This window comes from Convolutriloba macropyga, chromosome 7 (assembly GCF_964194025.1).
Source record: "Convolutriloba macropyga chromosome 7, txConMacr16.3, whole genome shotgun sequence".
Lineage (NCBI taxonomy): Eukaryota > Metazoa > Xenacoelomorpha > Acoela > Convolutidae > Convolutriloba > Convolutriloba macropyga.
In genome coordinates, this window is record NC_134474.1 from 45,044,095 (window position 1) to 45,071,636 (window position 27,542).

The window sequence follows — 27,542 nt, forward strand, 5'->3', positions numbered from 1 at the left end:
TCATAGTCAATGACTTATCGTGAAGTCTTATTAATAACTTGCGAAAGAAAAATATCTTTGTTGTCTCATCCAGGCGTAACCTGGCATATTTATTAGCTTCCTTTAAGAGCTATTGAATTTAATGGCGTTGTGACTACAAGTTTTCCTTAAAATTTCGTGGTTTTAATGTATTTGTTCATGTTTGTTGATTTATTGGAGTCAAATCGTTAAGAAAAACAATCCCATAGTCGTTAAAAAAATAAACGAAAGTAGAAAAGATTTTACTGAAAAGTTAATTTTTTTAATGGCTTCGACATATCTTTCGCTCATTTTTTTTTATTTGCTGTTTTTGCCTGTTTTTATCAATGTTTAGGTAGCCATTAAATGCTGACCGGTCTCATAGGCTTGTAACTGGCGATTGAATGAAGCAATCGAGGCGGTTTATAGCGAATAGTTTTAAAGTTTAGGATACTAAACATTTAAAAGATTTTTCAGGATTTTTTATTTTTTCAGTCTGTTTTTCTTTTCGTCCACCTATAACTCACTCTCATCATTGAGAGGTCCAGTACAATTTCATGTATTTTAAAAATTAGCAGGTTTACTGGTATCATAACGTTACTTATGTTTTGTTTGTTTGACAATATGCGTTTTCATAAAGTTATGTGATAGGTGTATTTGTGTTTCTCTTTCTCTTCCTTTAGCACAATCGCGTAATAACAAATCCCAATGATTTTCAAATGTGGCCCAATTGTACATATTTCTTCATTCAGCATCTTTTTAGCTGAATTAGTTCATATAGAAAAGACATAATTTTCAGATAATAGCTAATGATTTTAATGGCTTCACTAATTTGTGTTTTCGGAATGTTTTTAATTTGTTGTTCGTTTTTTTTGAGCTTTTCTACATCTTTAGTCCGTTCCTATTGCTTAGTCTAACCAAAGACAGGACCTATTGGTTTCATTCTGACTTTTTAACAAAATTATCAAGAATTATTTTGCTAAAAGCTAATGATTTTTAAGGATTTTGAAGACTTTTGAAATTATTTGGTATAACAGATTGATTTTTTAATTTCACCTCATTATTTCCTCTTTTTGTCGAGTTGTTAGCTGGTCTCATTAAGAAAAATCCCATCTGCTCGTTTAGTTAGGAAAAAGTAGCTCTGTGTCGTTAGGGCTTTGTCTGATTGTAATTTGATGTTGCTACTAGGCACTTTACAGACATTGAGTTTTGTTTTCTCGTAGTCTTTCAAATGGCAGATCTCGTTGTAATGAGGCATGACATTGTTATTTCAATTATTAGCTTGCTTGTGTAACGATTTTTTAAATCACAAAAATCTATTCAAAAATCTATTTTTGATTATCTCTGTCAAAAATGTAAATCAAAAGACAGTTAGTTTTGCTTTTTTTTTATTGCTATTTATTTTAGTTTTTGCTAGTTATTTCTTCTTTTTGTTGACTTATTGCCTAGTCTCATTAAGATAAATCCCATCTGCTGTTTGAGTTAGGAAAAAGTAAATCTGTGTCTTTAGGGTTTTCTCTGATTGCAATTTGACGTTTTTTTTTGTTTTTGCTCTTTTTTTGTTGTTTTTTTTCTCGTGGTCTTTTTAATGGCAGATCTCCTTGTAAAGATCTGGTCGTTTGATTATCTCTTTGTCAAAAATGTTGGTCAAAAGACATTTAAGTCAAAAATATAGATGAGCGCGGGTCGGAACATCATCTGCGAACCTTGTTGATTTTTGGTGTCTCTGCACAATTGCAGGGAAACAACTTTTGGCCATAATTCTTGTCATTATTTTACACATTTTTGGCAATTGATTTGAAAGGAACATTACAGATTTATTTTTTTTTCGCTTTGTTGGTAAATTCGGCTACTGTACTTTTTTGAGTTAGAATTTTTTAGGTTGTAAGCATCCCAGGCTGAGGTATGCGCTCGCTAGAAATAGTCCTGATCAGTCCGTCTGGACCACAAGTGCCTCTGATCTGACCGTCCCCGACCGAACATGCCTCTGATCAGACCGCGCTCAACAGTTTCCGTGCGCTCGATGTGCGTTCGAATCCGTCTCTGATTAGACTCAAGTGCGCTCGACAGTTTATGTGCACTTGAAGTGCATTCGATTTCGTCGCTGACCAGACTCAAGCACGATTGACAGCTTCTATGCGCTCGAAAAGACCTACGTTCCTGATAAGACCCATCTGCTCTCAAATGTACTTCTGAACAGGCTCCCGGGTTGAGGCGTCAACGCTAAAAATTGGTAAAGAGTGTAAGATTGACAGAGAAAACGGTGAATTTGCCTATAATTTCGAGCTTAAAATTGTCAGGTGTGTGCTCGTAATAGTCAGGACAATTTCGAGTGCACACTTCAGCCTGGGATTGCAGCCAAGAATAGTTAGGCCGTTCCCTTGTCTATCTGAAAGTATGGTTGAGTGAGAGAGGAGCTTCTTGTCACTTGGGGAGTGAACAATCGCTCAATAGCATGTGAATGACTTTTTCTTCCTATTATCAGATAAGTCGAATTTGATGAAGTGACCAAGAAAATCAGGCAAAGCAGCGGCTTGAGATGTAAGAATGAATTTCGAAGTGACTTTAGCAGAGCCACGTTATCTTGCGCCTCCGAACACGCACGTGCAGTTTTAAAATACCACACGTCAACATACCCAGAACTATTAGGTTTCGTGGCTGTGCTTGAAGCCACCGAGATCTTCTGCCATTTACTGCAGCTTCTTCTAAACACGCACGTTTTAAAATGACCAAAGTCAATGAAAATCAAATTTTAGCTATGTATAGAGCAACTCCTGGCATTTTGACTTCTGGCACTACTGACTTTCGGTATTTTATAACTTTCACGTGCGTGTTTCAAGTTGAGTTGTTTGAACTTTTGGCATTTTTAAGCTTGCAAACGCGTAACTTAAGCAACGTTACTTGAATTTGCAGAACGTCGAAATTCTGGTCTAACATCTCGAATCGATACTTGGTTCTCAATAAACGCAATATGATTTCCGTCACTTCAAACGGAGTCATGTAATCCTATACATGAAACACGAGTTTCGAGGATTGTGCCACTCTAGAGTCTGGCTTTTGGGAGATTCAGCATTTTAAAACCTACACTCGGGTGTTTCCAGTATCTTATAACATTTTTTAATTGTTAGAAGATTGAGAGAGAACAACCTAATGTAAATTGTGCATAATAGCTTGACATAGCTTGACAAGAAGCTCTACTTGTTCAACGTATACTTGGCTAGAGAAATGAAGCCTTGAGGAACAAGAAAGAACGTGAGAACGGGTTATAAGAGATGCCCAAGTTCGAGAGCTTAATGCCAGTTGGTGTAAATGGGTTGCAAGTAAGAGATGCTGGTTCCAATCCAGTACTGGTCCATTTTCACAGTAGTTACACCTGCTTAGACCCCCTAATATTAATGAAAATTGCAGGAGTTGGCACCTTCTGATCTGCATCCTGTTCACGGTTACCCAGTCAACATCCTCATCAACTTCTGGGAACAGTGACCCCTCTCACTTTTGCGAATTCATTGAGTTGGGCTGCAACAATGACCAGACCCTGTCTCTCTTGACAGATGCCGGGTGGACATTTGTAAACGATACGTCTAACTCCGTCTGTTCCGTTGAAAGGTAACTCTGAATCATCAATATCTTGACTTTGAATTATAATGCTTGAGAGATTGTAGGCCTAAAAATTGAATAACTTCTATATTAAACAGTCAATTTTTCTCGTCAATGTCAGTGTAGTGCGTTCACACCGATGGCCAGATTACTCTGACAACAATTAATCAGCATTCCATATAGGGTAACCATTGAGATTTATAGCAAAATTAATTATGTAGTGCCAAGTTTATGCTTGTTTCTCCTAATGACAATGATTTGCAAAAATTGTAGCAGCTATTTTATCCCCATTTCCGATTATCAATATTGTTTAATTTTGCTGGAATAATTTGCAAAGTGCTCAATAACGTCGGTGCTTTTGTTTTTAATATAACAAAGTGTTGGTGAACTGAACCTCTTGGCCTCTTTTTGCTATTTGCCCAATTAATCACTTAAAACTAGTAACAAATCGGTTATTTTATCTATAACTGCCAATATTTCTCAAAAGCACTGCCCTAACGCGTGCGCATATAAACATCATCAAAAACTTGAGGGCCATTTGAGCCCCTACTATAAAGCAAAACGAATTGTAACTGTGTTTATGCATGTTTTCTGCTAATTTAAACAGATTTATCTTGTTTTTAGCGTCATTTTGGTCAATTCTTAATTATCGTTTCCCACTCATTTTAAAAATTGGAACAATGCCGCTTCTCTTAGCCTCGTGGCTATCAGGAGGTTAATATTGGTTTCATAGCGGCCTCATACAATTGGATTTAATTGGGGTTTTCTTTTCCTTTAAAACCTGTTTTAAGCTTTTCGACTTTTGAGTCAACTTTGAGTAGTTTTTTTAACATGCTCTCATAGTAAAAGCGGTAAACGATTAATTATTTTAATAGCTTTCTTTTTATAGTTTAATTTCAATTTTTAATTAATTATTTTTTAAAGTTTTCAAACTGCCTTTTCAAACTGCCTCTAGATTGACGTGAAATTGTAAATTAAAAGTTTTAGAGAGAACTTATTTGTCGCTTATGTTTTTCTTGCTTTTTTCAGGAGTGCCACTGAAAATGAAACACATGTGATCAAAGCTGCGTATCACATTCTTCATAATTTTTGTCAAATTTCCCATTTTTTGTCGCATGGTTTAGTCTCAAAGGTGGCGGAGACAGTTGACGTTGTCTTGAGACCTCAGCTAAATGATAAACTGTTTTCAATTGTTTCTTGGCTTTGACAACGTGTTTTTGTTATTTTCCGATTTTTAGCTATACATGTGGTTCGTTCAATAGACTTAGTATTTAATTTTGAATTTTGTTGGTGGCAAGTTTTGTTAACTCTGTCTTGAGGTATTTTCAGACGCATTTTTAAAAAAAATCAAATTAAATGATTTTGAGGTCTCCACTATGTTTGTTTTCAGAAAATACAAGTAACCTTTCTAGTTTCGCGCCTCATTTTTGTTGCCTTTTAATTTATTTTTGCGTCATACTGACCTATGAGGCATTTCTGAACCTGTATAATGTTTACAGCTTGTATTTAGCTGGTTGCATTGCTTAACTTTGTTGAATTTGAAAAAAGGGTAAAATTATTAATTTTTTCCTATTTTTCTAATCCGGCACTGTAATTGGCCATACTTTGATCAATTTCCGAGCCATTAAGGATTTTTAGAAAGTGCGCATTCTTTACTGTTATTGGACTTATTTTTTGAATATAAAGGTAATTAAAACTAGGAGACGGTCGTATTTGGTTTTTGATTTTGTATATTTTTGAGTGTTTAATAATTTTCACACATAGATATGTGTACCATTAACTTCGAAACTATTTTTTTGAAAAACAAGGTGGGTTTTTGCTAGGAGTCGGTATTTTGCCGATTTAATATTTGTTTTTCATTAATTATCAAAATATAGTGTGAATCTGTTCACAATTTGAAATTGATTTGGATACTACTAACATAAAAAGATTTCGAAAAAAAGAGAGCTGCTTTGTAAAATTTTTCTGCTTCTTTGTACTGCGTAAGGTTGCACGCTTTATGAAATTATCAAAAATTGTTTCAATTGGTTGTCAAATGTATAATTCTGTAATTTCTTGGGGTTTTAGTTCAAGACAATCCCATTTTTCTGTTTAGTCTTTTTCTTTTATTTACCTCAGAAGCATTTGATCGCTCAGAAACATTTCGTTCAATTGTGTGAAGAGGTCACCAAAACTAGAAATTTATACGGCGATTTTCTTCGAATGCATTAATGTTTGAAGTTTGATTTGCAATTAGAATTTTATTTACCCACCGTATAATGTTTCTTGCTTCTCAAAAACAGTTGTTCGTTTGATCGTTGTTTTGCTCGAGGATTTGTTTCAGCTTTTTTTCCATCTCTTATTTTGTTCAATTCATTTGTGTCTGTTCTAGCAGAATGAAAAACTGTTAATCATAAAGTTAACAGCTGAATGGTTTAAAAATCTGTCTTCGTTGGAGAGAACATCAATAATTAAATTACAAAACGTGAACTACTATACTTTATTGTCAATATTTTACTATTTCTGCTTCATTTTGTAGACAATCATGAGAAGAGAATGAATGAGCAGTGTTGGAAAATGAAGTGCGAAGGCAAATTACCGGGACTCATTGCTTTTCATTTATTACGAAACATACCGCCAAACTAAATTTCAGAACTTTTTTTTTAATTTGGACTATTCAATCATTTTTTAGTTACACTAAATTTGCTGGCGGCTTCAACTGTGGACTGGACGTCATTCCATTCATTGTTGGTTTTCTAAAAAAAATTGTTTAAGTAATAATATTAAAAACTGGATCATTGTTAGCAAGAGATAACAGTAAATAATAGATATATTATCAAGGAAACCGATCTTCAATGTTTCTTGATGTTAATTTCCTTCTATCGCTCGTCATAATAACTATATTTTTTAAACCAAAACACTAAAATGTTCTTCGTTCAAAGTTAAAGGGCATCGAATTTTTTAGATATTTTAAATTCTCGTCCAATCATAAAAATCTTTATAATTAATGAACACATTTTTTTTTCAATTTTATCAGACAATGACATTTTTGGGCTACTAAGCGTTTTCCTAATGTGATTTTTTGCTCTTTTCAGGTTTGGGTCCTACTTATTTGGTCCAAAATTTGGTTTGATTTATTTTTTGATGTCAAACTTGTGCGTAAAGAGCTTTATTGTGCATAGGAAATTGGTACTTCTAATGAATTTGTGTGTCGCTTTTGATTTCATTATATGCTCCTTCTTTAAGTAAAGTATTCGTGACCAAATAAATGTTAAGCAGTTTTAAAGATTTTGAACGCTAAGCTTGTAAAAATTTAGCACTACCCCTTTATCATTGTGTGCAGAAAACGCTCCCTTTCTTGTTTCTACTCCATTCTCTCCAAGAACTTATTGTCAATATTTTACTAACTCCGGGGGTATTAGAATAATATATAAAAAATCACAATGACGAATTTTTTTTTTGAAAAAGTTTTTTTAAAGTCCGCGCCAAGATTAGATTGAGTATGCAACAAATTTGAAACTAAAATCATCTCAGCAATTTCATTCTTAGTTTATTGTATTAAATAGTTAATATTTAAATAAACATTTCGTCTAGATGAGGTATGGTAAACCTAGTTTATATCTCCCAACTGATGTGACAGAGGTTTTGTGAAAACATTTGTTATAGTAGTTTTTGACAACCTGGCCAATTTACTCTTAAAAATAATGTGAAGTTTGCTTCAGAACCTAGAAGGTTTCCAGTTTTAAATGTAAGGCAATTTGGGTACGGAGTACGAAAACTTTCTAAGGAAACTTTAGAGAAAAATGGACAACGTGCATCAAATTCGTTGATTATGAACGGAAAAACTAGGTAAACATTGGTCGAAAAATCAGAGGTGTTCCAACTTTCATCAGTCTTGGATGTTTTTTTTGATGATGTCATTGTAACATTTTAAAATTTTACAATAAAATCTGTTTCTACCATTTATTTCCCCGACATTCGAAATTGTTGGACGGTTTCTGCTGGTTTCAAATACGGACCAAATATAATGCCAATTTCACTTTTGGCTCACAAATACGAGTTTGCCGACATCAACTTTTTATGCTTGAAACCGACGGCTTCTCAAAATGGGCATAAAAAATGCACTTTTTTAAATTAAAAAAGAAACTTTTCTTCGGATGATTAAGCTTTAGTTTGCGTGATTGGATCCCCGGGTCGAGACTGGATGGTTAACTTGTAAGAACTTGCAAGTTTCTTACAAGTTCTTATAAGTTTTTGCATCGCCATATAAGTTTTTCTTACAAGTTCTTATAAGTTTACCAACGAACTTATAAGTTCTTACAAGTTCTTGCAAGTCAACTTGTAAGTTAACCATCCTGTTTCGACCCGGGTCAATTATAATCTGACATGAAGAAAGTACAATACTAAATATTCAACAGCATAGCTTAATCAACGTTGAAAATAGTTGTGTTTTTTAGACCAACATCCAATAATCTACAGGGGAATGTGAGGTGCTGTGCGGGTTACGTGGGCAGCGACTGCTCTGTGTCAAAGACTGATGGTAAACTAGCTAGTAATCTATAAATAAAAATTATCTGAGCAATGAATACATTTTTGAAAACAAACAAGGAGGCTCGTTAATGTGCGTACGCACATAAAATTTCGACCTCGGTGATCCACATTCTTGACTTAATTGGCTACCAAATGATGAAGAGATAGAAAACTTTCAAAAACATTCATAACGTTCACTAACAACCAATGGAATACAATAATGACACGATACAGGGCCGATGAAAGCAGTTGATAACAGGACTACTAGTAAGGACAATAATAAAAATCAAACAACAAGCATTATATAAGACAAAAACTCGATTTCTATAATAAAAATAAATCATAACAAAATCAAACTCGCATTATAAAAAACTTAAACAAAACAAATTACCCTATACTTCATTAGAAAAGATATGAGACCTGTGCTCCATGCGACTGGTTAACAGGTCGATAAAAACAGCAAAGAAATTCAAAAATACGTTTCTATTTTTGAAAACAGTTAATTTCAAAGTTATTATTGTCATTAGATATCCATTATTGTTCACTAAAAAGCTCATTTATATCTCCAATGGATGCAATGTCATTATCCAATGTTTAGTTGGGGCAAAATTTCAGAGCCAATGAGACCAACGATTATTGTTATAAATTAAAAAGAAAACAAATCCGTTTAAATGTGCAAACATAAAAAAAATCTAAAACATTTTATGAAATGTCGTAGAAACAGTATTAACAAAGTCGAGAAGCAAATGTTTGAAGCTAAAATCTTTATAAAGAAAAAATATAGCCCAGTGAAAACGGGTTGTGACCTGTGCCTACAGAGACTGATCAAAAAACCGACCAAAAAACTATTTAAAAATATGACGAGGCTCAAAAACCCAAACATGTTTTTGAAAACTAATATTTTCAAAAGTCATAACAGACTTAAGATTTCAACAAAAAGCGATGGATTAGATTGCGACAACTCAGCAAGCGAATTGTCCTGTTAATAATGAGACTAAGTCACGTACCCATAAAATAACAACAAATACATAAAGAAGCCAGAATTTCAAACAAATTACACCGCGCTTGTGAGGGCAATACAATTAAAAGATATTATCTGCAAGAACTTTAAACCATATTAATAAGATAAATAATCAAATTATATGATAAGTTAAATTGATAAAAAATTTTATTAAAGTGATATTCTCATTGATCCTGAAAACAAAATACCTTTTAACTATAAGGTAGAAACAAGGAGGCTCGGTGATGTTCGTACGTACATAAGGTTCCGACATCGCTCATCCACATTCTGGACTTTATTGGCTGCCAAATGATGAAAATATAGAAAACTTTCTAAAACATACAAATTGTTCCATAAACAACCAATGGAGTACAACAATGCCACGCTAGAAAGCCGATGGAAGTTGTTGATATTAGAAATACTAGAAAGGACAACAATAAAAATCAAACAACAAACATTATTTTTGACCAAAACACGATGTCTATAAAAAATATACCCAAATCAAACTCGCATCAGATAAAACCTAAAGAAAAGAATTTAATCTATTTTTCATTAGAAAAGATATGGGATCTATCCTCAATACGACTGCCTAACATGTGGACAAAAAGAGCAAAGAGGCGCTAAGTTCAAAAAATACTTTTCTATTTTTGAAAACAGTTAATTTCACAGTTATTAACGTCATTAGATATTAACTGAAATCCTTAAAATTTTCACTTATATCACCATTAGGAGCTATTGAGACATGTCATTATCATGTTTCTAATTGAAAAAAATTTCAAAGCCATTGGACTTACGATTTTTGTTATAAATAAAAAGGAAAATAACCTTTAAAACTTACAAATATATAAAATCTCAAACTTTTTTTAGAATCTCGAAGTAACAGTGGTAACAAATAAATGATTGATGTTTGAACTAAAAGTTTGAAGCTAAAGTGCTATAAAGGTTAATATAAAGCTCACTGAAAACGGGCTGTGACCTGTGTTTACAAGAGACTGAGCTACAAATCTACCGAAAAATTATTTAAAAAAATGACGAAGCTGAAGAACCCAAATATGTTTTTCAAACAAATATTTTCAATAGTCATATCAGACTGAAGATTTCAACGAAAAGCGATGGATTAGGTTGCGACAACTCAGCTAGCGAATTGTCCTTTTAATAAAGAGACTAAGTCACGAACTCACAAAATAACAACAAATACATAAAGAAGCCAAAACTTCAAACAAATTACATCACGCTAGTGATGGCACTACAATTAAAAGTTGTTACCTGCTAGAACTAAAAAATGGACTATGTAGACATGACAACAAAAAGAAACCCAAAAAATGAACAGTATAGAAATTTCGAAAATTTCTATAAAGCTAAATGGTCGAAGCAATCAGTCACAACGTATAACCAAGCGCTGAAAGTGTTTGAATCAACAATATTATTTGAGACTTCTAATTAGTGAGGTTGAGTTACATGGCGACAAAAAAGAAAGTGAAAAGGAGACAGTTGAAAAAGTTCTTTTTTTAAACCTTTAATTTGAAATCATCAAAGTAAACAGCTATAAACTGAAATCTTTAACCAGGTTTTGAGTTATACGTCCTGGGGAAGCAATTGACAAACAAAAAAAATTCACAAAATTTTGCGGGATAATTGTGTCTCAGCCCAAAAATCAGAAACTATCAAGCAGAAAAATTTTAAAATATCCAGATACGCGTTTTTCGAACGCTGTACATTTTCCATATTATGCTCTCCAGCAATTGGTCTTGTCAAACATCAGATAAATTGACAAGGAAACAAAATGAACTCATAAAATATGCAATTATGCTCTAAAATTTAAAAAAAGTGAAAACAGTAGCTTCAAAACAAAGAAACCATTAGTTGAATTAAAAACCGTTATCAACATTTATTTAAAACTCACAGAAACTCGTTTTCCGCCTGTTTTTACTTAGATTGCGCTCGAAATTGGGAGAATTAGATAAAATAGTGGCAACGTTCAAAAAATCACCGATATTTTCTTAAAACAAATATATTCAAAATCATTACAGAAATTAGATAACAACTGAATATGTTGTCTAGGTTCATTATATCTCCAGAAAATAAACTGGATCTGTGATTGGGGCACTAAGTCATTGGGCTACAAAAGTAGAAATTGAAACTAAAACTCAAGAAGTCCTCAAGATTTTATGAAAACAATTAATCAGAGCCTTAAAAGCCATGACCTAAACTCTGTAACCATAATATAATCTCGTTGGGCCTCATTTATTGTAAATATTATCTGTTTTTAATTGATCCCTGATTTGAAGTTCTTGTCAGTGATTTGCATAAAAAACATTTATATAGCGGAAATATTTCGAAAAAAAAGCTCGCGTCCCATTAAAATCTAAAAACGTTTTTACATTTTTTATCGAAAGGATCCATGTTGAGAGCAGGATCAGCCCAGATGTTGCTGCGCGTCTACCAAAACACTCATTTGTTCAAATGGTTGCGAAATAGATCAATTTTTAAACAAAAGTTTTCAGTTTGTCAAACATAAATAGTGCATTTTCTATAATTATCAGGTTTAAGTTTGCAAAAAACTGCAAAACTATTTTTCCAGAAGTTTCCTAAAGCCAGTGCGAGTACAACTAAACCAATTTTGAAGTATATGGCTGCTGTTTTAAGGTGTTTACTTCTAGCAAATTTAAAGCAAGTGGGCTAAAAAGCAAATTGGTCCCATTTTTGACGAAGAAAGTCTGAAGTTTGAAAAATTTAGCTTAAATTCTAGCCAAAAAACTCGGATCGAACAGCTCAGCAACGCTCCTCTATCTTTAGAGATGAAACCAATAATACTACAGTTAACAATTTCAACATATTTTAGCAAAATTGACGACATTTTTGGTCAAAAATACCGAAAATATGAATAAAAACAGCCTAATTACGTCTAATATTCACAAAATTTTTAGACTCGATAACTCCCTATAAAAAACGAAAATTGAACAAATCTTTTTATTTCCATTATTTCCATTTTCTACGCTGGAGGGGCTTTCCAATGATACCACTCACAACTCTCTACGATGATTATATCGATCGGCCAAAATTGTCTGAACAAAAAAAACCCAGTTGAGTATATGGTTCCTCCCCACTAAAGTGGGTCGGAACAATAAATGAGCATTTTTGAGAAATATTCAGCTGAAATAAAAACAGATCACTAAAAAGACTAGAATTAAATCTCAGAGTTAATTTTTCGTGATCTGTTAATAGTTCAGCTTAAAAACTCTTGCTTGTATGTTACTTAATATACGAGGAAAAAGTTACGAAAGGGAGAAAATTGCTGGTAATTTAACCTCTGCATTAGTTTTGAGTGCTCATATAAATGTCTTTTCTTAAAAAGGTGGTTATCTGTTAGGATTGCGTCCATTGAGACACCCTCAGTTTTCGATTAGGTTATTTAGCAAGGTCGGCATTCAGATCATGACTTCTTGTCAAAACTTGATTCATATCTTTGCCAAGACCCATATGATGGAATATTTTGAAAGAATCTTGGAAATTTTGAATCTGCTCGTAAAATTTCTTGAAAGATTTAGATTTGCTCATCACTAGATTGTGCCGAGTTAATGCTTTAAAAATGTCAAGAAATTATTATCAAATTTGTTTAGGAAGCATTGAAAGCGAGGTGATCCCTTCATGTTTGATCTGTAACGTTTTGTATCAAAAAAACTTTGCAAGATAATGCTTAATAATAATAATAATAGAGTATTCCAATAGTTTTGCAATAGTCTTGCATGTCAGCCGTCGGTAACAAACCAGGATTTTGTTTTAATTCACGAACCAAATTTCTTCATTTTATTTGGCTAAGCAGGAATGAATGTTAATTGAATAATTTGCTAAGCAGGATGAGCTTGTTTTATTATCGGTCACTAAACTGGCATTGTTTCAGATTCGTATACAGAAGAGGAATTCATTGAGAAAATAGATGAAATCACAAGTGGTTGTGGCAGCACTCGATTTCTATAATACAAATAAATCATAACAAAATCAAACTCGCAATTTAAAAAACTTAAACAAAACAAATTACCCTATACTTCATTAGAAAAGATATGAGACCTGTGCTCCATGCGACTGGTTAACAGGTCGACAAAAACAGCAAAGAAATTCAAAAATACGTTTCTATTTTTGAAAACAGTTAATTTCAAAGTTATTATTGTCATTAGATATCCATTATTGTTCACTAAAAAGCTCATTTATATCTCCAATGGATGCAATGTCATTATCCAATGTTTAGTTGGGGCAAAATTTCAGAGCCAATGAGACCAACGATTATTGTTATAAATTAAAAAGAAAACAAATCCGTTTAAATGTGCAAACATAAAAAAAATCTAAAACATTTTATGAAATGTCGTAGAAACAGTATTAACAAAGTCGAGAAGCAAATGTTTGAAGCTAAAATCTTTATAAAGAATAAATATAGCCCAGTGAAAACGGGTTGTGACCTGTGCCTACAGAGACTGATCAAAAAACCGACCAAAAAACTATTTAAAAATATGACGAGGCTCAAAAACCCAAACATGTTTTTGAAAACTAATATTTTCAAAAGTCATAACAGACTTAAGATTTCAACAAAAAGCGATGGATTAGATTGCGACAACTCAGCAAGCGAATTGTCCTGTTAATAATGAGACTAAGTCACGTACCCACAAAATAACAACAAATACATAAAGAAGCCGAAATTTCAAACAAATTACACCGCGCTTGTGAGGGCAATACAATTAAAAGATATTATCTGCAAGAACTTTAAACCATATTAATAAGATAAATAATCAAATTATATGATAAGTTAAATTGATAAAAAATTTTATTAAAGTGATATTCTCATTGATCCTGAAAACAAAATACCTTTTAACTATAAGGTAGAAACAAGGAGGCTCGGTGATGTTCGTACGTACATAAGGTTCCGACATCGCTCATCCACATTCTGGACTTTATTGGCTGCCAAATGATGAAAATATAGAAAACTTTCTAAAACATACAAATTGTTCCATAAACAACCAATGGAATACAACAATGCCACGCTAGAAAGCCGATGGAAGTTGTTGATATTAGAAATACTAGAAAGGACAACAATAAAAATCAAACAACAAACATTATTTTTGACCAAAACACGATGTCTATAAAAAATATACCCAAATCAAACTCGCATCAGATAAAACCTAAATAAAAGAATTTAATCTATTTTTCATTAGAAAAGATATGGGATCTATCCTCAATACGACTGCCTAACATGTGGACAAAAAGAGCAAAGAGGCGCTAAGTTCAAAATATACTTTTCTATTTTTGAAAACAGTTAATTTCACAGTTATTAATGTCATTAGATATCAACTGAAATCCTTAAAATTTTCATTTATATCACCATTAGGAGCTATTGAGACATGTCATTATCATGTTTCTAATTGAAAAAAATTTCAAAGCCAATGGACTTACGATTTTTGTTATAAATAAAAAGGAAAATAACCTTTAAAACTTACAAATATATAAAATCTCAAACTTTTTTTAGAATCTCGAAGTAACAGTGGTAACAAATAAATGATTGATGTTTGAACTAAAAGTTTGAAGCTAAAGTGCTATAAAGGTTAATATAAAGCTCACTGAAAACGGGCTGTGACCTGTGTTTACAAGAGACTGAGCTACAAATCTACCGAAAAATTATTTAAAAAAATGACGAAGCTGAAGAACCCAAATATGTTTTTCAAACAAATATTTTCAATAGTCATATCAGACTGAAGATTTCAACGAAAAGCGATGGATTAGGTTGCGACAACTCAGCTAGCGAATTGTCCTTTTAATAATGAGACTAAGTCACGAACTCACAAAATAACAACAAATACATAAAGAAGCCAAAACTTCAAACAAATTACATCACGCTAGTGATGGCACTACAATTAAAAGTTGTTACCTGCTAGAACTAAAAAATGGACTATGTAGACATGACAACAAAAAGAAACCCAAAAAATGAACAGTATAGAAATTTCGAAAATTTCTATAAAGCTAAATGGTCGAAGCAATCAGTCACAACGCATAACCAAGCGCTGAAAGTGTTTGAATCAACAACATTATTTGAGACTTCTAATTAGTGAGGTTGAGTTACATGGCGACAAAAAAGAAAGTGAAAAGGAGACAGTTGAAAAAGTTCTTTTTTTAAACCTTTAATTTGAAATCATCAAAGTAAACAGCTATAAACTGAAATCTTTAACCAGGTTTTGAGTTATACGTCCTGGGGAAGCAATTGACAAACAAAAAAAATTCACAAAATTTTGCGGGATAATTGTGTCTCAGCCCAAAAATCAGAAACTATCAAGCAGAAAAATTTTAAAATATCCAGATACGCGTTTTTCGAACGCTGTACATTTTCCATATTATGCTCTCCAGCAATTGGTCTTGTCAAACATCAGATAAATTGACAAGGAAACAAAATGAACTCATAAAATATGCAATTATGCTCTAAAATTTAAAAAAAGTGAAAACAGTAGCTTCAAAACAAAGAAACCATTAGTTGAATTAAAAACCGTTATCAACATTTATTTAAAACTCACAGAAACTCGTTTTCCGCCTGTTTTTACTTAGATTGCGCTCGAAATTGGGAGAATTAGATAAAATAGTGGCAACGTTCAAAAAATCACCGATATTTTCTTAAAACAAATATATTCAAAATCATTACAGAAATTAGATAACAACTGAATATGTTGTCTAGGTTCATTATATCTCCAGAAAATAAACTGGATCTGTGATTGGGGCACTAAGTCATTGGGCTACAAAAGTAGAAATTGAAAGTAAAACTCAAGAAGTCCTCAAGATTTTATGAAAACAATTAATCAGAGCCTTAAAAGCCATGACCTAAACTCTGTAACCATAATATAATCTCGTTGGGCCTCATTTATTGTAAATATTATCTGTTTTTAATTGATCCCTGATTTGAAGTTCTTGTCAGTGATTTGCATAAAAAACATTTATATAGCGGAAATATTTCGAAAAAAAAGCTCGCGTCCCATTAAAATCTAAAAACATTTTTACATTTTTTATCGAAAGGATCCATGTTGAGAGCAGGATCAGCCCAGATGTTGCTGCGCGTCTACCAAAACACTCATTTGTTCAAATGGTTGCGAAATAGATCAATTTTTAAACAAAAGTTTTCAGTTTGTCAAACATAAATAGTGCATTTTCTATAATTATCAGGTTTAAGTTTGCAAAAAACTGCAAAACTATTTTTCCAGAAGTTTCCTAAAGCCAGTGCGAGTACAACTAAACCAATTTTGAAGTATATGGCTGCTGTTTTAAGGTGTTTACTTCTAGCAAATTTAAAGCAAGTGGGCTAAAAAGCAAATTGGTCCCATTTTTGACGAAGAAAGTCTGAAGTTTGAAAAATTTAGCTTAAATTCTAGCCAAAAAACTCGGATCGAACAGCTCAGCAACGCTCCTCTATCTTTAGAGATGAAACCAATAATACTACAGTTAACAATTTCAACATATTTTAGCAAAATTGACGACATTTTCGGTCAAAAATACCGAAAATATGAATAAAAACAGCCTAATTACGTCTAATATTCACAAAATTTTTAGACTCGATAACTCCCTATAAAAAACGAAAATTGAACAAATCTTTTTATTTCCATTATTTCCATTTTCTACGCTGGAGGGGCTTTCCAATGATACAACTCACAACTCTCTACGATGATTATATCGATCGGCCAAAATTGTCTGAACAAAAAAAAACCCAGTTGAGTATATAGTTCCTCCCCACTAAAGTGGGTCGGAACAATAAATGAGCATTTTTGAGAAATATTCAGCTGAAATAAAAACAGATCACTAAAAAGACTAGAATTAAATCTCAGAGTTAATTTTTCGTGATCTGTTAATAGTTCAGCTTAAAAACTCTTGCTTGTATGTTACTTAATATACGAGGAAAAAGTTACGAAAGGGAGAAAATTGCTGGTAATTTAACCTCTGCATTAGTTTTGAGTGCTCATATAAATATCTTTTCTTAAAAAGGTGGTTATCTGTTAGGATTGCGTCCATTGAGACACCCTCAGTTTTCGATTAGGTTATTTAGCAAGGTCGGCATTCAGATCATGACTTCTTGTCAAAACTTGATTCATATCTTTGCCAAGACCCATATGATGGAATATTTTGAAAGAATCTTGGAAATTTTGAATCTGCTCGTAAAATTTCTTGAAAGATTTAGATTTGCTCATCACTAGATTGTGCCGAGTTAATGCTTTAAAAATGTCAAGAAATTATTATCAAATTTGTTTAGGAAGCATTGAAAGCGAGGTGATCCCTTCATGTTTGATCTGTAACGTTTTGTATCAAAAAAACTTTGCAAGATAATGCTTAATAATAATAATAATAATAGAGTATTCCAATAGTTTTGCAATAGTCTTGCATGTCAGCCGTCGGTAACAAACCAGGATTTTGTTTTAATTCACGAACCAAATTTCTTCATTTTATTTGGCTAAGCAGGAATGAATGTTAATTGAATAATTTGCTAAGCAGGATGAGCTTGTTTTATTATCGGTCACTAAACTGGCATTGTTTCAGATTCGTATACAGAAGAGGAATTCATTGAGAAAATAGATGAAATCACAAGTGGTTGTGGCAGCACTCGATTTCTATAATACAAATAAATCATAACAAAATCAAACTCGCAATTTAAAAAACTTAAACAAAACAAATTACCCTATACTTCATTAGAAAAGAGACCTGTGCTCCATGCGACTGGTTAACAGGTCGACAAAAACAGCAAAGAAATTCAAAAATACGTTTCTATTTTTGAAAACAGTTAATTTCAAAGTTATTATTGTCATTAGATATCCATTATTGTTCACTAAAAAGCTCATTTATATCTCCAATGGATGCAATGTCATTATCCAATGTTTAGTTGGGGCAAAATTTCAGAGCCAATGAGACCAACGATTATTGTTATAAATTAAAAAGAAAACAAATCCGTTTAAATGTGCAAACATAAAAAAAATCTAAAACATTTTATGAAATGTCGTAGAAACAGTATTAACAAAGTCGAGAAGCAAATGTTTGAAGCTAAAATCTTTATAAAGAATAAATATAGCCCAGTGAAAACGGGTTGTGACCTGTGCCTACAGAGACTGATAAAAAAACCGACCAAAAAACTATTTAAAAATATGACGAGGCTCAAAAACCCAAACATGTTTTTGAAAACTAATATTTTCAAAAGTCATAACAGACTTAAGATTTCAACAAAAAGCGATGGATTAGATTGCGACAACTCAGCAAGCGAATTGTCCTGTTAATAATGAGACTAAGTCACGTACCCACAAAATAACAACAAATACATAAAGAAGCCGAAATTTCAAACAAATTACACCGCGCTTGTGAGGGCAATACAATTAAAAGATATTATCTGCAAGAACTTTAAACCATATTAATAAGATAAATAATCAAATTATATGATAAGTTAAATTGATAAAAAATTTTATTAAAGTGATATTCTCATTGATCCTGAAAACAAAATACCTTTTAACTATAAGGTAGAAACAAGGAGGCTCGGTGATGTTCGTACGTACATAAGGTTCCGACATCGCTCATCCACATTCTGGACTTTATTGGCTGCCAAATGATGAAAATATAGAAAACTTTCTAAAACATACAAATTGTTCCATAAACAACCAATGGAATACAACAATGCCACGCTAGAAAGCCGATGGAAGTTGTTGATATTAGAAATACTAGAAAGGACAACAATAAAAATCAAACAACAAACATTATTTTTGACCAAAACACGATGTCTATAAAAAATATACCCAAATCAAACTCGCATCAGATAAAACCTAAATAAAAGAATTTAATCTATTTTTCATTAGAAAAGATATGGGATCTATCCTCAATACGACTGCCTAACATGTGGACAAAAAGAGCAAAGAGGCGCTAAGTTCAAAAAATACTTTTCTATTTTTGAAAACAGTTAATTTCACAGTTATTAATGTCATTAGATATCAACTGAAATCCTTAAAATTTTCATTTATATCACCATTAGGAGCTATTGAGACATGTCATTATCATGTTTCTAATTGAAAAAAATTTCAAAGCCAATGGACTTACGATTTTTGTTATAAATAAAAAGGAAAATAACCTTTAAAACTTACAAATATATAAAATCTCAAACTTTTTTTAGAATCTCGAAGTAACAGTGGTAACAAATAAATGATTGATGTTTGAACTAAAAGTTTGAAGCTAAAGTGCTATAAAGGTTAATATAAAGCTCACTGAAAACGGGCTGTGACCTGTGTTTACAAGAGACTGAGCTACAAATCTACCGAAAAATTATTTAAAAAAATGACGAAGCTGAAGAACCCAAATATGTTTTTCAAACAAATATTTTCAATAGTCATATCAGACTGAAGATTTCAACGAAAAGCGATGGATTAGGTTGCGACAACTCAGCTAGCGAATTGTCCTTTTAATAATGAGACTAAGTCACGAACTCACAAAATAACAACAAATGCATAAAGAAGCCAAAACTTCAAACAAATTACATCACGCTAGTGATGGCACTACAATTAAAAGTTGTTACCTGCTAGAACTAAAAAATGGACTATGTAGACATGACAACAAAAAGAAACCCAAAAAATGAACAGTATAGAAATTTCGAAAATCTCTATAAAGCTAAATGGTCGAAGCAATCAGTCACAACGTATAACCAAGCGCTGAAAGTGTTTGAATTAACAATATTATTTGAGACTTCTAATTAGTGAGGTTAAGTTACATGGCGACAAAAAAGAAAGTGAAAAGGAGACAGTTGAAAAAGTTCTTTTTTTAAACCTTTAATTTGAAATCATCAAAGTAAACAGCTATAAACTGAAATCTTTAACCAGGTTTTGAGTTATACGTCCTGGGGAAGCAATTGACAAACAAAAAAAATTCACAAAATTTTGCGGGATAATTGTGTCTCAGCCCAAAAATCAGAAACTATCAAGCAGAAAAATTTTAAAATATCCAGATACGCGTTTTTCGAACGCTGTACATTTTCCATATTATGCTCTCCAGCAATTGGTCTTGTCAAACATCAGATAAATTGACAAGGAAACAAAATGAACTCATAAAATATGCAATTATGCTCTAAAATTTAAAAAAAAGTGAAAACAGTAGCTTCAAAACAAAGAAACCATTAGTTGAATTAAAAACCGTTATCAACATTTATTTAAAACTCACAGAAACTCGTTTTCCGCCTGTTTTTACTTAGATTGCGCTCGAAATTGGGAGAAATAGATAAAATAGTGGCAACGTTCAAAAAATCACCGATATTTTCTTAAAACAAATATATTCAAAATCATTACAGAAATTAGATAACAACTGAATATGTTGTCTAGGTTCATTATATCTCCAGAAAATAAACTGGATCTGTGATTGGGGCACTAAGTCATTGGGCTACAAAAGTAGAAATTGAAAGTAAAACTCAAGAAGTCCTCAAGATTTTATGAAAACAATTAATCAGAGCCTTAAAAGCCATGACCTAAACTCTGTAACCATAATATAATCTCGTTGGGCCTCATTTATTGTAAATATTATCTGTTTTTAATTGATCCCTGATTTGAAGTTCTTGTCAGTGATTTGCATAAAAAACATTTATATAGCGGAAATATTTCGAAAAAAAAGCTCGCGTCCCATTAAAATCTAAAAACGTTTTTACATTTTTTATCGAAAGGATCCATGTTGAGAGCAGGATCAGCCCAGATGTTGCTGCGCGTCTACCAAAACACTCATTTGTTCAAATGGTTGCGAAATAGATCAATTTTTAAACAAAAGTTTTCAGTTTGTCAAACATAAATAGTGCATTTTCTATAATTATCAGGTTTAAGTTTGCAAAAAACTGCAAAACTATTTTTCCAGAAGTTTCCTAAAGCCAGTGCGAGTACAACTAAACCAATTTTGAAGTATATGGCTGCTGTTTTAAGGTGTTTACTTCTAGCAAATTTAAAGCAAGTGGGCTAAAAAGCAAATTGGTCCCATTTTTGACGAAGAAAGTCTGAAGTTTGAAAAATTTAGCTTAAATTCTAGCCAAAAAACTCGGATCGAACAGCTCAGCAACGCTCCTCTATCTTTAGAGATGAAACCAATAATACTACAGTTAACAATTTCAACATTTTTTAGCAAAATTGACGACATTTTCGGTCAAAAATACCGAAAATATGAATAAAAACAGCCTAATTACGTCTAATATTCACAAAATTTTTAGACTCGATAACTCCCTATAAAAAACGAAAATTGAACAAATCTTTTTATTTCCATTATTTCCATTTTCTACGCTGGAGGGGCTTTCCAATGATACCACTCACAACTCTCTACGATGATTGTATCGATCGGCCAAAATTGTATGAACAAAAAAAACCCAGTTGAGTATATAGTTCCTCCCCACTAAAGTGGGTCGGAACAATAAATGAGCATTTTTGAGAAATATTCAGCTGAAATAAAAACAGATCACTAAAAAGACTAGAATTAAATCTCAGAGTTAATTTTTCGTGATCTGTTAATAGTTCAGCTTAAAAACTCTTGCTTGTATGTTACTTAATATACGAGGAAAAAGTTACGAAAGGGAGAAAATTGCTGGTAATTTAACCTCTGCATTAGTTTTGAGTGCTCATATAAATGTCTTTTCTTAAAAAGGTGGTTATCTGTTAGGATTGCGTCCATTGAGACACCCTCAGTTTTCGATTAGGTTATTTAGCAAGGTCGGCATTCAGATCATGACTTCTTGTCAAAACTTGATTCATATCTTTGCCAAGACCCATATGATGGAATATTTTGAAAGAATCTTGGAAATTTTGAATCTGCTCGTAAAATTTCTTGAAAGATTTAGATTTGCTCATCACTAGATTGTGCCGAGTTAATGCTTTAAAAATTTCAAGAAATTATTATCAAATTTGTTTAGGAAGCATTGAAAGCGAGGTGATCCCTTCATGTTTGATCTGTAACGTTTTGTATCAAAAAAACTTTGCAAGATAATGCTTAATAATAATAATAATAATAGAGTCTTCCAATTGTTTTGCAATAGTCTTGCATGTCAGCCGTCGGTAACAAACCAGGATTTTGTTTTAATTCACGAACCAAATTTCTTCATTTTATTTGGCTAAGCAGGAATGAATGTTAATTGAATAATTTGCTAAGCAGGATGAGCTTGTTTTATTATCGGTCACTAAACTGGCATTGTTTCAGATTCGTATACAGAAGAGGAATTCATTGAGAAAATAGATGAAATCACAAGTGGTTGTGGCAGCAACGGTTAGTTCCTCAATTTTATTTTACAAACCAACTCAGGTCTGAATAGGCAATCTACAGGTATGTGATGAAAACACTGTTTTCACTACCTCTTAATTGCTTTAGTCCCATATCGCTCGAATTCTACCTCATTGGAACAACCTCATTTCACTTATTTGTTACCCGGGTCGGGGTTTCACCGTTAAAATTCGCTAAAAGGTGTAAGATTTGCGGTGAATTTGAATTAAAAATGTAAGATTTGCGCTCAATGCGTTGAATGCGGTGAAAAATAACTTTTAAGCGGTGAAATTTGTTTTCACCGCTTAAGCGCTGAAAGAAAATATTTCACCGCTACCAGCAGAATGCGGCGAAAAAAAATTTTTAGCGCTACCAGGATGTGGTGAAGGAAAATTTTCACCGCTAAAATCGCAATTCTTAAAAATGTTCAGCGCTAAATTCAAAGCTTATCTTAAATTCATCGAAAATGTCATTTAAGTATGTTACTGATTGCGCAGTGGAATAAGAAGTTGTTGACATGTAGGAGGTGAGAGGTTCGAACCCGTGTACGGCAGTTGCCTTTGTATAAGAACACCGGTGAATGCGGTGAAAATAAAAATGTCACCGCTAAAAATCCCAATCTTAAAAAAATTGACAGCTAAAAGCCTCAAATCATACAAAAATTCACCGCTCTCACTGCATACAACGTTAAAGATGCGGCGGCTTTACGGAGAAAAAAAGTTTTTTTTTCACCGCTAATCTTACATTATTTTTTGACCAAACCTCGACCAGGGTAATAAGCGCTCAAAAGCGTGGAAATACAACGAATTTTTTATATAAAACAGATAATGCTCGGCCGTTTTTGTTTCGGGATAATCAGAGGAAAACTGAGGGCATTAGGTTGCTGATAAATTCTCATAGAGCCTTAATAAGCTATAAGTATGTTGCTCATCTAAACTGTTCAGGGCCGGCTTTTCAAAGGACCGACAATTTTTATCGGAACACAACGCACAAATGACGGACGAAAAATTGAAATAAGTGGCTTTTAACAAGAGAACTTGAAAGCTGGAAAAATCAAAAAAGGAGTACTAATTGCCGTCCTCAGTCGGCTACTACTGCTGTGCTATTATTTTTATAGCCGCCCTCATTTTCTCAGTTGGCTACTATTGCTGTGCTATTATTTTTTTTTGTAAACCAATGGACTTGGATTATAATAGGAAACTGGCTTTGTCCGTACTTTGAGTTTTTTATGTCACTTTAAAATCATTGCAAAATCATTTTGAAATTTTACGGAAAAGTCTGCAAGGTTTTTTAGAGAATCAGAAAGAAAAAGAGGAAAACAATTAACGGTTTCAACTGATAGCTATTGGTTTTATTAGTTTTCAGTAATTATTCATCTTTTCTGTTCGTATTTGTTGTTTTGTTTTAGTTTTCTCCAATAATGATTTCGATGGAAAAAACCTATCAGTTTTTGTGCGGCGAAATTTGTTACTGATTTAATTAATAGCTAATGGTATAAGTGACTTTAAAATTAATTCAATTCAAACAATTTGATGCAATTTTTCAGTTTCACCCGTATTTGCTGTTCTTTTTGGGGGTGTTGTCACTTAATACCATTAAAGAAAGTCTTATCAGGTTGTTTATGGGGCATAAATGAAAACATTATCTTGTTTCATCTTATAGCTACTATTTTTTCTTGAACACAATTCTGAAATGCGTTTTGACTTTTGCAGAGGTGCAATATTTGATTATCTGCTCTTTCCTTATTGAAGCATAGGTGCAGCTATTTAGGTTTTTCACTTGAAAGCTATTAGTTTTTTGAATAAGTTTCCACTTCTTTGCAAAATTAAAACTTGAAATTGTTCTGCCTTTAAAATTAATTGCTTAAATACAACAGTTTGGCTGGCTCCCTGTTGACGCATTGATGAATTCCTTTAAGGTTTTCAGTTGATAGCTAGCGTTTTTTTCGACACTGTAAGTTTTTCTTGAAAAATTGCAAAATTTCTGAGTTTACTCCTTATTTGTTCTTGTTTTGATGTCCTGATGCTTAGCCTATTACTGGCGGGACTCGATTTTTCCCACGTTTTTCAATGAGGAATATGTGGACTTATATGTATTTCTCAATGAAATATTACATATTTTACATATTACATATTACATGTCATTACATATTTTAGTTGCTTTGATTCTATTTTTTTCAGAAGTTTGAGTGAGTTTTTGAGTTTTAACCGTATTTGCTGCTCTTTTGTATGTTTTCTCGCTCTGTGTCATTTACGGGAGCTGTTTGTAGTGAGATATGGGTTCGTTTTTCGAGCTCTTTAGCTCTTTAAACGATTTTTTCTCAATGAGATTGTTTGATTTAAAACAAAAATTTTGGTTCTTGAGGCATAGGCCTTAATTCGGACATGAAAAATGAATGCATTATTGTTTAAACGTTAGAACTAATACATTTTACTGAAAACTAATTAGTGTTTGATTTTTTCTTTGTTTTCTTTAACTTCGTTTGTATTTTCATTTAATCTCAACGATTATTTTTTTGGTTTTCGAATAGTTTGATATATCATTTTGATTTCTCTAGGCTAGTTTAACGCTCATTCTGCTCAAAATGCGTTTAAACAGTAGTTGCTCATCAAATTACAGTGAAGAGAACAAAGTTAGCATCAGGTAAAGAAATCAAAAACTGAAACGGGTAAACTCATACAGAACAGTTTTACATGTCCTGTTTCTGAATATTGTTCTAGTTAGTCCTAATTACCAGGTCTAATGTTCATTGGCAATGATAGTAATTCCTGTACCTTCTCTTTACGAAGCAGGAGTGTGTAGCTACAGATTCTACTCAAAATATCTTGCACGTCAAAGAAAAAGTTTTGATAGAACAGTCAATATTTTGTGATCTTTCAATCTCAATCGAGGTAATAAAAATTAATGGCGGCCCTTATCCTGAATCTGCCAGGTATGTTTTATTTTTAACCCTTGAACTATTGTCATTTAAATTAAAGAACTTGTGTGCTTCAAATTTGTTTGCGTGGTCAAAGCGTTAAGAGTGATGAGCAATGATTCTTTTATATTTTGGTTTGATGGTTACCCGCTGGCTCTAGTTTCGAATGTTGGCGAAATTGAACTGAAACTTTATCTATCCTCCTCGCTTGATAAGCATTGCAGTACCAAGGTAGAGCAACTAGTGTAGGGTTCGTTCGAAATTCCGGTATCATGCTTCTCAGAAGTGGGACTATGATTCTAAACAGCATGCAGACACAAAGTGCGGACCAAATTATGCATTCAACGCCTAGACGAGTATCACCCAAGACCATAAATTTCAAACCATATTTCTGCCACCCTATTACGGTCTGGTTAGTGCCTGCGTTCAGGATGGAAAAAATTGGTGATTTTTACCTAAATTTACAATCCAATCAGTTCATCGCAAAGTATTAAAGGCAATCCTGATAACACTTTGTTGATTTTCTTATCTAGTTTCTGTTTTGTTAAGGTCTGGAAGCAGTAGATCCCAATAGGAAGACAGCGACATGCATAGTGATAGGGGACCATGCAGTCAAAACTTTCGACAACTACTACTACCTGTTCCTACCCACCTGCAGATACCACCTTGCAAGGGCAAAGGATGGCACATTCAGTGTCATGGTCACATTTCAAGACTGCAAGGGGGAGAAAGGCACTGCCTGCAAAAAGGTTTACATATTGGATCTATCTGTTTTGCCCCCCCCCCCCCCAGCCCCCAAGCTTAGTGGGCTTATATTTTTTTACGCTCCCCAGGCGCATATTTCACATATTTCTGATAAATTTGACAGATTGAATTTAGCACATTGTATAGAAAACAAAATTGACTTTGAAAATGAGCAGTAAATTACAGTTTCGAAATTACGTGTTATATATGATATTGACTGCGCTCCATCCCATCCTGTCTGTTTCAATTTTGACAAAATTTCGAGACACAAGTTTCTAGGTTAATTGTAATTGTTCCGACCCCTCTTGAGGAACTATATACTCAAATGGGTTTTCTTTGTTCAGTCAATTTTGACCGATCGATATATTCATCGTAGAGAGTTGTGAGTGGTATAATTAAAAAGCCCGTCCAGTGTAGGATATGGAATTAAATAGATTTTTTATGAATTTCGTTTTCTGGAGCGAGTTATAATGCTTTAAATTTTTTGAATATTAGACCAATTTGCGTCATTTTTATTCACATTTTCCAGAATTTTTGCCAGAAAAATTCGTCAATTTTGCCAAAAAATGTAAAAATTGTTAACAATGGTACTGTTAATTTTACTTTTCAAGACAAAAAAAATTTTGTTGACTATTTTGATTTAATTTTTTGGCTAACATTTTAGCTAATTTCAAAATTCAGCCTTTCTCATCAAAAATTGCCCGAAATAAGGTTCTTAGCACTAAATTAAAACAAAATTCAAATGGGAGTTTTTTAGGAGCTTTTTAAAATGAGGTGGCTATAGAAGTTTTCGAATCTCATAACATTTGCCGGCTATTTTTGATAAAAAAAAGACATTGAACTTATTAAACCAAAAATCAAAGTAACATCGGACAATAAATTTTTTCTAAAGTACAGCCTTATTGTAGGGTCAACGCTCAGATTTTGGTGTAGATTTTAAATTTTGTCGTGAAAATACGAGCCAAAAACGTTACAAATTTTCAAATAAAATTCAGAGATCATAAAACAAATTCATCAGGAGCACTTAGCAATGGTATAGGAGAACTTAATAATGTAAAAGTAACAAGGCGGCTCGGTAATGTGCGATGGCACATAAGGTTCCGACCCCGCCCATCCACAATTTTGGCATAAATGTCTACCAAATGAGGAACAGATAGAAAAACCCAAAAAATATTTTTTGAGAATCCCAAAAAACCTAAAAAAAGCCAAAGTATTTTTCAAAAAATTGTTTACGAACGATAAGACAGCCTCCAAAGCAAATAACTCAGTGGTGTAAAAATTGAAGCATTAGATTGCTGTGATATGCCAATATTAAGAAAGCGAGTCAAAACGAACAGCAAAATCAAACAACAACAAACAATAATTACATCAAAAACTTTGTGTCCGTTTAAAAAAAACAAAATTTAATAACAAAGTCAATATACCGTCAGATAAACCTGAAACTAAAGAAGATAACCTATAAATCATCAGAAAAGATATGGACCAGTCCATAAAAAAGTTTTGTAACAGTTAGACAAA

The 27,542-nt window shown here is 32.7% G+C and overlaps 2 protein-coding genes across 2 annotated transcripts in view; both read left to right on the forward strand.

Moving 5' to 3' along the window:
• Window positions 1-13,081, forward strand: part of LOC142343045 (uncharacterized) — a 25,381-nt gene extending 12,300 nt beyond the window's left edge. Inside the window, exons 2-4 of the mRNA XM_075394731.1 lie at window positions 3,406-3,603; window positions 8,031-8,113; window positions 13,005-13,081. Coding sequence (XP_075250846.1) covers window positions 3,406-3,603; window positions 8,031-8,113; window positions 13,005-13,081 — 358 coding nt within the window. The remainder of the gene's footprint in view (window positions 1-3,405; window positions 3,604-8,030; window positions 8,114-13,004) is intronic.
• A 9,226-nt stretch (window positions 13,082-22,307) lies between these two features.
• LOC142343046 (uncharacterized) overlaps window positions 22,308-27,542 on the forward strand; it is a 174,991-nt gene continuing 169,756 nt past the window's right edge. Inside the window, exons 1-2 of the mRNA XM_075394732.1 lie at window positions 22,308-22,369; window positions 25,830-26,029. Of these exons, the coding sequence (XP_075250847.1) occupies window positions 25,979-26,029 (51 nt within the window). The 5' untranslated portion in view covers window positions 22,308-22,369; window positions 25,830-25,978. The remainder of the gene's footprint in view (window positions 22,370-25,829; window positions 26,030-27,542) is intronic.